The sequence below is a fragment of the Lissotriton vulgaris genome, chromosome 5 (genome assembly GCF_964263255.1).
Source record: "Lissotriton vulgaris chromosome 5, aLisVul1.2, whole genome shotgun sequence".
Classification (NCBI taxonomy): Eukaryota; Metazoa; Chordata; class Amphibia; order Caudata; family Salamandridae; genus Lissotriton; species Lissotriton vulgaris.
In genome coordinates this window covers 209,796,818-209,812,162 of record NC_141693.1, presented here as the reverse complement: position 1 = coordinate 209,812,162, position 15,345 = coordinate 209,796,818, and the positions used below count along the sequence as shown (strand labels likewise).

General features: G+C 42.9%; 1 protein-coding gene across 2 annotated transcripts in view; it reads left to right on the top strand.

The window, feature by feature from the left end:
* Positions 1 to 15,345, top strand: part of EXD3 (exonuclease 3'-5' domain containing 3) — a 2,419,489-nt gene that overhangs the window by 1,475,000 nt on the left and 929,144 nt on the right. For both annotated transcript variants that reach the window (XM_086921181.1, XM_086921182.1), the window contains one exon: positions 790 to 938. In XM_086921181.1, the coding sequence (XP_086777307.1) occupies positions 790 to 938 (149 nt within the window). The remainder of the gene's footprint in view (positions 1 to 789; positions 939 to 15,345) is intronic.

Here is a 15,345-nt window from a genome sequence, read left to right as displayed (position 1 = left end):
TGTATTTATTTCTAAATGTGGATGAAAACGGAAATTGGATGCTTTTTGAGTAATTATAAATACACTTTGTCATGACTGCCAGGCCAATAACTGTGTGGATTGATAGGGAAGGAGGTTAAGACAGAAAATAATTTTATTAAAGAGGCCTAAACAGCAGTAGATATGCACAAGGCTGATACCTAAATGTGCATATTCATATCACTGAAACCTGGCCTGCATTCAAGCATGACATGCATATTTAATAAATATGGATAAATACAGATAAAGTTGACAAAAAATAAATATGGACAAATACAGACGGAAATGTCTAAAAAATAAATACCATAAAACCGGGAGCCCTAATTATAGAATGTTCGAAAACCCAAAAGCGGTACTTGTGCTAGGTAGAAGAGATATAGAATAATCATTCTTTATTGAATGCACTAACAACAAACGTTGTTGAAATAGCCAGAGTCTGTCCGTTTGTAAGGGGGTGAGATTTGGAACAGTCTTGTTGATGAGCATGGAGTGGAGTAAACTCTGGGATGATGCTCGTTTGGCCTGGAATGTAGAGTTTTAGTTGGTCGTCATAGCCTATTGAATCAGGAGAGGTTTTGTAAGGGAAGCAGTGTTTTAATTTTCCAATCTATAAGCATGCATAAACCTGTGTTTTAGCAGATGAATAAAACTGAAGTTGTCATGCACTGAGATTTCCAGCTGTTCCACTAGAGGCAAGTGCTTAAACTGTCACTTACTTTAGTGTCATATTATTTCACCCTTCTTGTAACACCTCCTTTTTCTTTTCCACAGCCTGTGATGCCTACTGTCTATTAGAGGTTTACGATGCACTGTGTTCAGACCCTGCCCGTCACGGCTTGAGCATAAATTTGGCCGATTGTCTGACTGGAAGCCAAATCTTGAAGCCGAAACAAAAAACCGAAAAAACGCTCAAATCTAAGGTCAGTAAAAATCCATCACTTTACCATAATCACTTACTTATGCTTCGCCAATTCATGGCCAGAATAACTTAATGGCTATTCAGCTGTAGTAGCGTACTGAGAAATTATTGCCCCAGGGCATTTATCAATCTCTTGTCCTGGTCACCTCCCCCTATGCAACTGCTATCTTGACTGTTAACAAATCTGATTGAAGTGAAGCACGTCTCAATCTTTCCGCGTCTATGATACCGTGAACCCCAAAATCCCTTTTAAAAAACAAACGAATTTGGCAAGTATTTGGCAGAGCTTTACAATAAATGTGTTCCTTCCTTTATAATAGAAGGCTACAAGTGTGCTTCGGCTCAGAGGAATCCTTAGCACAGATGTATGACTTACTGTCAGTGTAGGGGTCTTTGCAATCACACTATTCAGCATTTGTATGGTTCTTTCAGCACACGATAGAGCATTACATGGTATACTTTTTAAGTGTATGCCGATATTCAAATGCATTTCCAGTTTGAGAACTGAGCCAAACATCCAGGAAGATCTAGACAACATTGCATTGTATAACAGAAATTATCTTCTCTCTCAATGTAACTAAAGCAGTCTTACATCAGCCCGAGCACCAACCGAAGCAAAGTCCTCTTTCTGGCGGTACCTCTCCCTAATGGATCTCTGCGGGGTTGCGATCCCCATGCAGGGATCCACTCACTAGACACTGGGGGGCGGGGGGGGGGGGGGATCCCTTCACAAGGCACAGGCATGTACTACCTCCATTTAAATAAAAAGTAATTCTGACCTCTTTCTGTCGATTTGGGGTGTTTATCTCTATCCACCCCCAGGGGTGCATGCAGAAAGCCCATTAGACACCACGGAATAGATTTAAAAAAAGGGGGGGGGGTGCCCTGATATCGGACCATCCCTCCACCTCTAAACATCCCTAAAATACTTTATTAACCCCTCCCACTCACGGGGCCAGAAAGCATAGTAAAACTCTAGAGATAATATTTTTAAATAAGGAAGTAGTGCAGCCAGCCCAGGCACTGGACCATGCCCCCAGCTTATAATGGGCCCTACAGTCTGCCTGTCTCACCTTGCATATGAGGAAACCCACTAGTCAGCAGGGAATAATGGTCATAAAGAAAGTGTTGGCGACACACCTGTGCATCAGGCTGTACTCCCCACGCCCCTCCCCACAAAGACCCCTGCAGACTTTCTGTCCTCTCTAAACACAGCCAGAAGAGACACCCCAGGCATGGGTAAGTGCACTACTTTAAAAAACAGAAATAGTCTTTCCGCCCTTCTGGTCTTTACGTCGTCTATTGCTTGTGAGGGGGTGGGCAGACAGAAAGAGGATACCAAGGGGAAACAAGCATTTACAATGCAATGGTCTCGGCAATATTATAGGTAGGGCTATTAGAATTGCTCATTATTTTTTTATCTTTTTTGTATCCCTAAATAAATGGCATTGTCATTTGTATTGGCATTAGCTTTTTTTCTTTGCATATGTGATACCTATTGCATTAGCAGAGAGAGAGTGAGATAGTGAGATAGAGAGAGGGAGTGAGGTATTGAAATAGAGAGAGAGTGAGGTAGTGAGAGAGAGTGAGGTAGTGAGATAGAGAGTGAGGTAGTAAAGAGTGAGGTAGTGAGGGAGAGGGATGTTGTGAGGTAGTGAGATATAAGCATAGAGTGATGTTGTGATGTAGTGAGATAGAGAAAGAGGTAGTGAAAGAGAGAGTGAAAGTGAGTTAGTGAGATAGAGAGTGATTGAGGTAGTGAGTTAGAGAAAGAGAGTGAAGTTGTGAGGTTGTGAGCTAGAGAGTGAGGTAGTGAGAGAGTGAGGTAGTGATGTTTTGAGAGAGAAGTTGTGAGGTAGTGAGATAGAGTGGAGTAGTGAGGTAGAGAGTTATGTAGTGAGAGATAGGTAGATAGAGAGAGGTAGTGAGAGACAGAGAAAGTGAAGTAGTGAAAGAGTGAGGTAGAGGGATGTTCTGAGGTAGTGAGATAGAAACAGTGAGTGAGTTTGTGAGGTAGTGAGAGAGAGAGAGTGAGGTAGTGAAAGAGAGTGAAAGTGACTTAGTGAGATAGAAATAGAGCGAGTGAGGTAGTGAGAGAGAGAGAGAGTGAGGTAGATAGAGTGAGACAGAGAGAGTGAGGTAGTGAAAGAGTGAGTTAGTGATGGAGAGTGATTTTTGGTGGTAGTGAGATAGAAACAATGAGTGATGTTGTGACATAGTGATATAGAGAAGGATTGAGGTAGTTTAAGAGAGAGTGAAAGTGACTTAGTGAGATAGAAAGAGAGAGAGTTAGTTAGTGAGCTAGAGAGTGACGTAGTGAGTTGGAGAGAGAGAGTGAACTTGTGAGCTAGTGAGATAGAGAGTGAGTCAGCGAGAGAGTGTTGTAGTTATTTTTTGAGTGAGTGACTTGTGTTATAGTTAGGTAGTGAGAGTGATATGGAAATAGATAGAGTGATGTTATGGAGAGAGTTAGTGAGAGAGAGTGAGATAGTGTTATAGATATAATTTGATTAGTGATGTAGTTTTTTTTGTTTTGTGGGAGAGTGAAGTAGATATAGAGTGAGGTAGTGAGAGAGAGTGAGGTAGTGAAAGAATGAGGTAGTGAGGGTGAGAGTTGTTGTGCTGTATTGAGATAGAAACAGAGAGATGTTGTGAAGTAGTGAGCTAGAGAGAGAGTGAGGTAGTGTATGAGAGAGTGAAAGTGAGTTAGTGTATTTGAGAGAGAGAGGGAGAGAGAGAGAGAGAGAGAGAGAGTGCGGTAGTGAGATAGAGAGAGAGTGAAGTAGTGAGTTAGAGAGAGAGTGAAGTTGTGTGATAGTGAGAGAGTGATGTAGTGAACTTTAGAGAGAGTGTCGTGATATAGTGAGAGAGAGATAGTGAGATAGAAATAGAGTGAGGTAGTATATAGAGAGAGTGTGAGGTAGTGAGATAGAGAGAGAGTGAAGCAGTGAGTTAGAGAGAGAGTGAAGTTGTGAGGTAGTGAGAGAGTGTTGTAGTGAATTTTTGAGAGTCATGATATTGTGAGGCAGTGAGATAGTGAGATAGTAATAGATAGAGTGAGGTAGTGATGTAGAGAGGGTTAGGTAGTGAGATAGAGAGAGTGAAGTTGTGAAGTAGTGTGTTAGAGAGATAGTTACTTTGGTAGTGATATTGTGATGCTGTGAGAAAGAGAGAGTTGAGTAGTGAGGTAGAGATTGAGGTAGAGAGAGAGTGAATGAGAGATAGTGTAGTCGTGTGAGAGATAGTGAGTTAGTGAAAGAGAGAGTGGGGTAGTGAGAGTGAGGTAGTGAGAGAGAGAGTTTGAAGGGACGGTATAGTGGAGCTGAGGAGAGAGTGAAGGGACGGTACCGTAAGAGGCTGAGGAGAGAGTGCAGCAGTGAGTGATGGTGCAGTGGAGGAGTGCGGGCTGCAGCCTGGATGGGGGGCGGGGCTGAGCAGAGAGTGCAGCAATGAAGGGACAATGCAATGGGGGGCTGAGCAGAGAGTGATCAGTGGAGGGATGGTGCAGGGAGAGGCTGAGGAGAGTGCAGCAGTGAAGGGACGATGCAATGGGGGGCTGAGCAGAGAGTGCATCAGTGAATGGACGGTGCAAGGAGAGGCTGAGGAGAGTGCAGCAGTGAAGGGACGGTGCAAGGAGAGGCTAAGGAGAGAGTGCAGCAATAAAGGGACGGTGCAGGGAGAGGCTAAGGAGAGAGTGCATCAGTGAAGGGCCGGTGCAGGGAGAGGCTGACGAGAGAGTGCATCAGTGAAGGGATGGTGCAGGGAGAGGCTGAGGAGAGAGTGTAGCAGTGAAAGGATGGTGCAGTGAGAGACTGAGGAGAGTGCAACAGTGAAGAGACGGTATAGTGGAGCTGAGGAGAGAGTGAAGGGATGGTGCAGTGAGAGACTGAGGAGAGTGCACCAGTGAAGGGACGGTGAAGGGAGAGGCTGAGGAGAGTGCAGCAGTGAAGGGACGATGCAATGGGGGGCTGAGCAGAGTGCATGAGTGAAGGGACAGTGCAGGGAGAGGCTGAGGAGAGTGCAGCAGTGAAGGGATGATGCAATGGGAGGCTGAGCAGAGAGTGCATCAGTGAATGGACGGTGCAGGGAGAGGCTGAGCAGAGAGTGCAGCAGTGAAGGGCCGGTGCAGGGAGAGGCTAAGGAGAGAGTGCAGCAATAAAGGGACGGTGCAGGGAGAGGCTGAGGAGAGAGTGCATCAGTGAAGGGCCGGTGCAGGGAGAGGCTGAGGAGAGAGTGCATCAGTGAATGGACGGTGCAGGGAGAGGCTGAGGAGAGAGTGCAGCAGTGAAGGGAGGGTGCAGAGTGCAACAGTGAAGGGACGGTATAGTGGAGCTGAGGAGAGAGTGCAGGGATGGTGCATCAGTGAGAGGCTGAGGAGAGTGCATCAGTGAAGGGACGGTACCGTAAGAGGCTGAGGAGAGAGTGCTGCAGTGAGTGATGGTGCAGTGGAGGAGTGAGGGCTGCAGCCTGGATGGGGAGGCTGAGCAGAGAGTGCAGCAATGAAGGGACGATGTAATGGGGGGCTGAGCAGAGAGTGCGTCAGTGAAGGGATGGTGCAGGGAGAGGCTGAGGAGAGTGCAGCAGTGAAGGGATAGTACCGTGAGAGGCTGAGAGAGAGTGCAGCAGTGAGTGATGGTGCAGTGGAGGAGTGAGGGCTGCAGCCTGGATGGGGGGGCTGAGCAGAGAGTGCAGCAGTGAAGCGATGGCGCAGGAAGAGGCTGAGGAGAGAGTGCTGCAGTGAAGGGATGGTGCAGTGAGAGGTTGAGGAGAGTGCATTAGTGAAGGGATGGTGCAGTGAGAGCTTGAGGAAAGTGCAGCAGTGAAGGGACGATGCAATGGGGGGCTGAACAGAGTGCATCAGTGAAGGGAGGGTGCAGGGAGAGGCTGAGGAGAGTGCATCAGTGAAGGGACAGTGGAGGGAGAGGCTGAGGAGAGAGTGCATCAGTGAAAGGATGGTGCAGTGAGAGACTGAGGAGAGTGCAACAGTGAAGAAACGATATAGTGGAGCTGAGGAGAGAGTGAAGAGATGATGCAGTAAGAGGCTGAGGAGAGAGTGCAGCAGTGAGTGATAGAAATAAACATAAGATTAGCAAAATAAACAAAATTCCTTACCTCTAACAGCAAAAGAGCAGCATACATACCTGTCTGAACCACTTCGTGCACAGCAGTGCACACAGCTGCACGGAGACGACACGGGCCATATTGGACCTGAAAAACAAAGAAATAAACATAAGATTAGCAAAATAAACCAAATGCCTTACCTCCAACAGCAAAACAACAGCATACATACCTGTCTGAACCACTTCATGCACAGCAGTGCACACAGCTGCACGGAGACGACACGGGCCATGTTGTATCTAGAAAAGAGAGAAAAAAACCTAAGATTAGCAAAATCAAAAAGATAGATTACCTCGAACATCAAAAGAGCAGCATATCGGAACCAGTTCGTGCACAACGGTGCACACAGCTGCACGGAGACGCCACGGACCATATTGGACCTGAAAAACAAAGAAATAAACATAAGATTAGCAAAATAAACAAAATGGCTTACCTCCAACAGCAAAACAGCAGCATACATACCTGTCTGAACCACTTCGTGCACAGCAGTGCACACAGCTGCACGGAGACACCACGTCCCATATTGGACCTGAAAAACAAAGAAATAAACATAAGATTAGCAAAATAAACAAAATGCCTTACCTTAACTGAAAAACAGCAGCATACATACCTGTCTGAACCACTTTGTGCACAGCAGTGCACACAGCTGCAGGGAGACGCCACGGGCCATATCGGACCTGAAAAACAAAGAAATAAACATAAGATTAGCAAAATAAACCAAATGCCTTACCTTAACTGAAAAACAGCAGCATACATACCCGTCTGAACCACTTCGTGCACAGCCGTGCACACAGCTGCACGGAGACGACACGGGCCATATTGGACCTGAAAAACAAAGAAATAAACATAAGATTAGCAAAATAAACAAAATGGCTTACCTCCAACAGCAAAACAGCAGCATACATACCTGTCTGAACCACTTCGTGCACAGCAGTGCACACAGCTGCACGGAGATGCCACGGGCCATATTGGACCTGAAAAACAAAGAAACATAAGATTAGCAAAATAAACAAAATGCCTTACCTTAACTGAAAAACAGCAGCATACATACCTGTCTGAACCACTTTGTGCACAGCAGTGCACACAGCTGCAGGGGAGACGCCACGGGCCATATTGGACCTGAAAAACAAAGAAATAAACATAAGATTAGCAAAATAAACCAAATGCCTTACCTTAACTGAAAAACAGCAGCATACATACCCGTCTGAACCACTGCGTGCACAGCCGTGCACACAGCTGCACGGAGACGCCACGGGCCATATTGGACCTGAAAAACAAAGAAATAAACATAAGATTAGCAAAATAAACAAAGTGGCTTACCTCCACAGCAAAACAGCAGCATACATACCTGTCTGAACCACTTCGTGCACAGCAGTGCACACAGCTGCACGGAGACGCCACGGGCCATATTGGACCTGAAAAACAAAGAAATAAACATAAGATTAGCAAAATAAACCAAATGCCTTACCTCCAACAGCAAAACAGCAGCATACATACCCGTCGGAACAACTTCGTGCACAGCGGAGCACACAGCTGCACGGAGACGACACGGGCCATATTGGACCTGAAAAACAAAGAAATAAACATAAGATTAGCAAAATAAACCAAATGCCTTACCTCCAACAGCAAAACAGCAGCATACATACCTGTCTGAACCACTTCGTGCACAGCAGTGCACACAGCTGTACGGAGATTATTAAAATAGAAAAGATAGCTGACCTCAATCTGCAAAAGAGCCGCGGATCGGAACCGCTCCGGGGCACAGCGGTGCACATCGCTGCAGGAAGACGCCACGGGCCATGTTGGACCTAGAAAAAAGATAAGAAACATAAGATTAGCCTAAAAGAACAAAATGGCTAACTTTTAGACGAAAACAACAGCAACATACATACCCGTCTGAACAGCTTCGTCCACAGCGGTGCAATCGGCTGCAGGGAAACGCCACGGGCCATGTTGGACCTACAAAAGACAAACAAAACATAAGATTATTAAAATAGAAAAGATAGCTCACCTCAATCTGCAAAAGAGCCGCGGATCGGAACCACTCCGTGCACAGCGGTGCACATCGCTGCAGGAAGACGCTACGGGCCATGTTGGACCTAGAAAAAAGATAAGAAACATAAGATTAGCCTAAAAAAACAAAATGGCTTACTTTAGACGAAAACAACAGCAACATACATACCCGTCTGAACAGCTTCGTCCACAGCGGTGCAATCGGCTGCAGGGAAACGCCACAGGCCATGTTGGACCTACAAAAGACAAAGAAAACATAACATTATTAAAATAGAAAAGATAGCTGACCTCAATCTGCAAAAGAGCCGCGGATCGGAACCGCTCCAGGCACAGCGGTGCACATTGCTGAAGGAAGCCGCCACGGGCCATGTTGGACCTAGAAAAAAGATAAGAAACATAAGATTAGCCTAAAAAAAAAAAATGGCTTACTTTTAGACGAAAACAACAGCAACATACATACCCGTCTGAACAGCTTCGTCCACAGCGGTGCAATCGGCTGCAGGGAAACGCCACGGGCCATGTTGGACCTACAAAAGACAAACAAACAATAAGGTTATTAAAATAGAAAAGATAGCTGGCCTCAATCTGCAAAAGAGCCGCGGATCGGAACCGCTCCAGGCACAGCGCCGCACATAGCTGCAGGAAGACGCCACGGGCCATGTTGGACCTACAAAAAAGAAAAAAACATAAGATTAGCCTAAATAAAAAAAAAACATGGCTTACATGTAAACGAAAACACTTACCCGTTTCAAGAGCTTCGTAACAGCGACTTCTAGCAGAGACGATCAGGGGAAAATGGCATTTAGAATCCTACGGCAAATTTCGGACTTGGGGGCGTGGTTTTGAAGTTCTGAGTGACAGACAACGTCACTGTCTAAAGAACATCAAAAATCACGCCCCCAAATCCGAAAAGGACGGGGCTACATCGGAGTGACTGATCTCTCCTCCAATGGCTGGCCTCCGTTTAGGAAGCCAGCCAATGAAGGAGAGACAGGGCAGGGAGGCGGGACCTTCTGCGCTACTGAGAGTCATTAAATCTCAGACCTAACTCTGCGCAAGCGCAGCCTTTTAGGCCTTCGACCTAAAAAAGAAAGAAAACAGAAAATGGGGTTATGGCCAACTTGTCTTGATGTCAAGCTGCACCTCACGCCCCCAAAAACCAACAGTGTTTCTGCCTCCCTGGCCTGGCTCCTAGGGCCTAGAGCATCCCTATGTTAAGCAAGTGGAAAATTGGAATATTTTGCTCATAAGAGGCAAATCCTAATTTCCTCTCACTAACACTGGTGTTAGTTTTTCTCTAAGGTCTTTTAGAGACAAGTCATTTGTAGTTATAATATGAACCACAAATGATGGAGCTATGAAGAACGGAACAGGTTTATTCCCCAGACAAGTTGCCCAGTGCAATAAGAATGGATAGTAGTGTTTTTTTCAACCTAACCTCTTACATTTAGTACAATGAAATGTCTATTAATTAAACAATAACATATGAAGTATTGTTGGTGCTGTTATGGTATATAACATCTGACTACCAAGGATGCCCTTAACAAAAAGTTCCAAAAGGTTAATATGTGTAAACTGTATTAACTGCAATACCAGAGCACACACAAGCAGACCAACATAAGCCATTTACAACTTTCAAAATACTTGCTGTTCTGTTAAATATGTGTTTCATTGATGACAGAAGACAGATACTTTGATGTCTTTAGACGTGTTTTGAAAACAGGAAAAGACAGCCGACACGTGTTTTGACATTAGGTGACTTCTTCAAGGCTGTAAACATGTATACATATACAGTCAGTTAAACATGTTATTATGCCATATGCACCTCTTTAGCATCATGAACGTGTCTCAAAGTTCCAAGAAGGAAGAGGTCCATTATGGTTGTCCTCCCCAAAGTATTTAGGAACATTACTTGGAATTTACGAGAGGTTACGTGAGTAAACCTTCAACGAGGATGAGAGAAGTATTACGATCCCTTAGATCTACTTGATCGAAGTATAGAGGGAGGGTGAGGTTAAAAAAAGGGTAAAAGTAAAATAAGGGGCGAAAGGAAGTATTGTGGTTCGATATACTGGTGCTCCCCAAAGCTTACGAGATGGTTGATTGGAAATGTAATGTCATAAAACAGCAAAGGTTGCCCTTTTGAGAAGAGGTATATGTCAAGATATTCATAAGTGAGGAGAGGAAAAAAGAAAACCAGACAAGAGTACTGATCTCAATGATAGATTTCAGGTCAGAAGGTGACAAGTGGATATACTGATATTTGAAAGTTAAACGGAAAATGAAGGATAAAAAGATATAATCAACATCAAACTAGGGAAATGCATTATAATCCTAATTAGCGGAGTCAAGGTAGGAACATATGCATCCTGAAAGGTTGGTTGAGCGTCTAGTTGAGTAATAGCCACACGCAAGAAGAAAAGCCACAGGCCTTCTAATAAAAATAGTAAAAGAGTGCAAATATTAGCCCTTCATTTATTTGTAAATGAGAAGAAAGTCTACATATACTTTGGTTTATGTAAATCCAACCTGAGAAAGTCTTGAAGAATATATTTATTTCCGTAACCGGTACGTCCTCTCAGCCAACTATGGTCAGTATAGTCAATGGCAAAGTGTCTGCAATGAGCAATGATCCAACAATGGGAAGGAGACGGAAAGAACCATGTTAGTAATGTCTATGCATTAACATATATAAATAAGGATTTCCCCTGCAGACGAGTTTTCACCTAAGTACTTGATATAAATAAGGATGGTCCAGTAGATTTAGGCATAAACAGATAACCCACCGTAGTTAAATATACGTTTAAGTCACACCTAACACAGTTAAGACTATTAACAAAACTAAAAACAATGAATGGAAATAGATTTTGCCATTCTGACAGAAAACGGCCCTTGTCCTCATAAAGAATATACCTAAATTACTTGGTATATAGTAATCTTTCCAATATCTTTGTGGAGAATAAAGGTAGGTGAGTGACCCTTCTATTATTAAAGTATTGGCCACATAGTATGGGAGAAACCTTGATAATATCCACCATCTAATAGGAAGACACATTTATAATTAGCTACTCAAGTTGAACAAGCTTGAGTGGCCAACGTTAATACTTTGCAGCAAAAATAAAGGAAAGGTGTCAAAATGAAAACGGTCTACATCATTCATAATAAAAAAGAGGAGACCTGACAGTTACAAAAAACCCAAGCAACACAGTCGAAGTTTACCTTAATCATAGTCCATATACTAAAAGTGACAAGTGTTTCGGGTGTGGCAGTGACCATGACCCCCATATTCTAAACGGCATCCATAATGGTTTATAGTTGTTAAAAAAAGACCAACATAACCAGATACACAAAGTAAAATCACTGTGGTTAGTTTGGTAAGGGTAATCCACTTATTTAGAACCACTTTTGGAAAATTTGGTAATTATCACAGTCGCTGTTACAGGTCTAAGTTAGTATACATAGCGAAAACATTGCTAGGGTGAAACCATCACAATCTGAGTAAAGCTAGACCCCTAATAGGAGGGTCAACCGTTAATACAAAAGACTATGTTTGTTTCTCAATATTATTAAAAGCAGAAACCCAGTCGTTAATTTTCCTGAGGTGTCTCTTGTGTCACATGTAAGTTCAGCATTCCGGAAGTTGAGAACACATCACCCGAGAAGTCAGCCTATTTCAACACGAAACTTCGGAAAGTTAAAACGGACCTGCTGCCAAGTGCATTTCTGTGGTTAATGGTCCATCGTATTGGTCAACCCTTGACCAAGTGTAAAACGTTAATGCTCACGTGTCCATTATATCTTTCGAAGAAACCTACCTTAAGATGTTTGGCAGTTATTATCATCAATAAACGAGGATCATTTTGTACACCAGGTAAATGCACCGTAGTCTATTACCTGAAATGTCTCATATGTCGAATGCAAGTTTGGCATCCAGGAAGTTGAGGACAGACCATGCAAGAGGTCAACGTATTCAAACACAAAACGTCAAAAAGTGAAACGAGACTAGCATCTAGGTGCACATTTGGGGTTAGAGGTACGCCATACTAATCATCCCTTGACTGAGTGCAGATTATTGATACCGACGTGCCCATTGAGTATTTAGAAGAGACGTTGTCATAATTAAAAGCGGGATGTTCAAATTTTTTGATGCCATTGGGCCAGTCTAGTAAGGTGCGATAGTCAAAATCTGATAACGTCATATGATTTTGAACTCTAGCTAAAATAATTATTTTCGAGAAAAGGTAAAGTCCAAGAGTGGGAAATAAACCCAAAAATGAGGAGAACTACAGAAAAGTATACAGGTTGCAGTATAGGAATCTATAGTATAGTGAATACAAAGAACATGATGTCACCCAAAATAGTCAAACATCTATTTATATAGCCATAGTATAATGTTCCCTAGTACATTTAGACAAGTACAATATAAATCAAGGCCTATATGCACTGTCCATAGGCCTCCGCAAATTCAACTCATTTAAAAAAAGAGGTTTTATTTAAACATTGTACACATAACAATTAGCACTCTTCTCATACTTGAAAACAGTATAATTATTCAGTATGGATAAGATGTAACATTAAACACCATTCAGTTCTGTTATTTTGAAGACATGTACATGTATTGTTGTTCATTCAACAAAGAATTGATGGGTCAATAGATTTATGGCACATAAATCCTCAGTTACGACTTTGTTTACAAGGCAGCATGTGATATTAGAGTATCATCTCTATATATCGAGAAAAAGGTTCTTATTTCTTTGAGTTTTTCAAAAACACATGCAGTTCCCTGTCAATATTCAAGTCTTGTTCCATTGCTCTGAGTCTAGTAATCAATTTGGTCTCTGCTCTCCTTAAGGTCAAGTTTCTATCACTCCTCTAGGGTCACATTCCAAGTGCGATATAGCATGAAATTTGGTATGTATTCGTTCTGATCCCAAATGTGTGGTGTTGTAGTGAGTAGCCAGAGGGTAATTTGCATTGTTGTTCTTGATCGCCCTTATGTATTCTTGTATACTTTCTTTATGGGGTCTAATGGTACTTCCCACATAAATCTTTTAACTTGTACAGATTACGCAATAGTTCACAAATTTGGTATTATAGTTAATGAACTGTTGTATGTGGTGTTTGTACTCAGTGTTGTACTTGAAACATGTAAGTTTGTCAATAGCATATTGACATACATTGCATTTAGTACACCTGAAAAAGCCTTTAGGCTTGCTAGGAAGCCAAGAACCCATCATTTCACAAGGATTAGACGTAATGTAACTGGGGCATAAGATATTTCTCAAAGTAGTACCTCTTTTATATGTGACCATGGGTTTAGCTGAAATGTTTCTTCACAGTGGGATCCAATTTTAGTATGAGCCAATGTTTGTTACAACATTAGTACACTTTCTGGCTTTGTGTACTGTACTTGGTGTTCAGAGCCAATCACTGATTGCTCTTGTATTTCTTTGACTTGTGTTTCAAAAGGGAGCTCTGTTCTGTTCTAATAATCCTGTCATGTGCTTTTTTCTAGAATAGTATCAGTCTAGCCCCTGTGTTTGAAGCAAAGCTTGAGTAGGTCTAGTTCTTTCATAAAGATGTGGTTGTCACCTCAGTTTCGTCTAAGGAGATTCATTTCACCCCAATGAATGACATTAATCTATGCAGACGGGTGCACGCTGCCTGCATGTAGAATAGTTACATGAAGTAGGTTTTTAAAAAAGTTTAGAGACAATCTTTGTCCCGTCCGTGTATATGATGACGTCTGAGAACTATGGATTGTTGTTCAGATGTTGAAAAAGTAAAGTCAATAGTGTCAAGCTGTCTGTCCGAATGACAAAAATGTCATCAATATATCTTCCCGAATACAATATATGGTCCAAGATTTCCGAAAGGCAGTGTGACCACAGATGTACCCATTAGAAAATTACCCATGTACAGATTGGCGTATGAGTGGGAAAATGTAGAAACCATGGCAACACCCTGGCCTATGTATACCAGTCACTTTTGTGTAATAAAACATTATTTTCAAGTACATGTCTGGTTAGGTCAAGGATCATTTCAGTGTGTTCATATAGTGTCTTATCTCTGGCCGAGAGAGTAGAGGCAAGAGCAAGTTTTCCTCTTACTAGGGTAATACCAGTGGCGGCCGGCACGGATCTGGGTGGGTAAGGGGGTTTAAAAAATAAAGAAACTTACCTGATCCCGCGTCTCTCCTCTGTGTCTCCATCACCGTCTCTCCCTTGGGGCTGGAGCAGGAAGCACTCAGGCAACCCTGAGCCAATCACAGCGCTGCAATGCAGTGTTGTGATTGGTAAGCACTGTGGCTCCCCTGAGTTAATCACAACCCTGTAAAGCAGCGATTTGACTAGTATGAGTGCCATGTTTCAGCGCTCAGCCAGGGAATGGGAGCCTGGGCATGTTCTCCACACAGGCTGTAATGCAGCCTGCGTGGAGAACATGTAAAGTGTGCATTAACGTTTGGCCGGCTTGAGAGGGCCGGCCAAACATTCATGCGCACTTGAAGTGGGCAAACCACTCCTCTCCCTGTCCTCTGTCATCGGATCAGCCCGCCCCCAAACCTGCTGCAGCAGGAAAACATAAAATGATAATACCCTCGCGTTATTATTATTTTATGTTTCCTTTCTTTCACTGCTTCAAAGAAGTGGGGTGACGCTCCTCCGCCTTAGCGGAGGAGCCTCCACTGGGGAATATATCTGTATAAGAAGTTGACAGCCAATGTTACATAATTGTTCACCCATTCTATGTCCTCGTTTGCTAAAAAAGATCCTTAGTTTCCTGTTTGTAGGATGGAAGTTTGTGTACACATCATTTTAAAAATACATCTATGTAGTCCGAAATCCGCTCAGTGAGAGAATCAACCCCTGAAATTATGGGACTGCCCGGTGGAAGGTCTCTTGTCTTGTCAATCTTAGGTAAAAAATACATACATGGTACTCGTGAATATGGAATAAATATATACTTGAATTCAATGTCACTGATAAGACATTGATCTCACCAGTAAGTAAGTCTAGGTTCAATTTCTTTGGTTATGTCCTTTAAGGGATTGCTAGGTAGTTTTATGTAGGCTAAGCCTTCTGATAACTGTCTGTCAATTTCTTTCATGTAGTCATTGTTGCTCATAAACTCTACATTGGGCCCTTTGCCTTCTTTTTTTTATAATGATGTTAAGTACTTTGGGATTTGCTTTCATGGTTACCCCCACTTTTTTGCTGTTGTCATTCTGTTTTCTGACTAGCCTGACGGAGATTCTGCTAATCAGGACCTCAGTCACT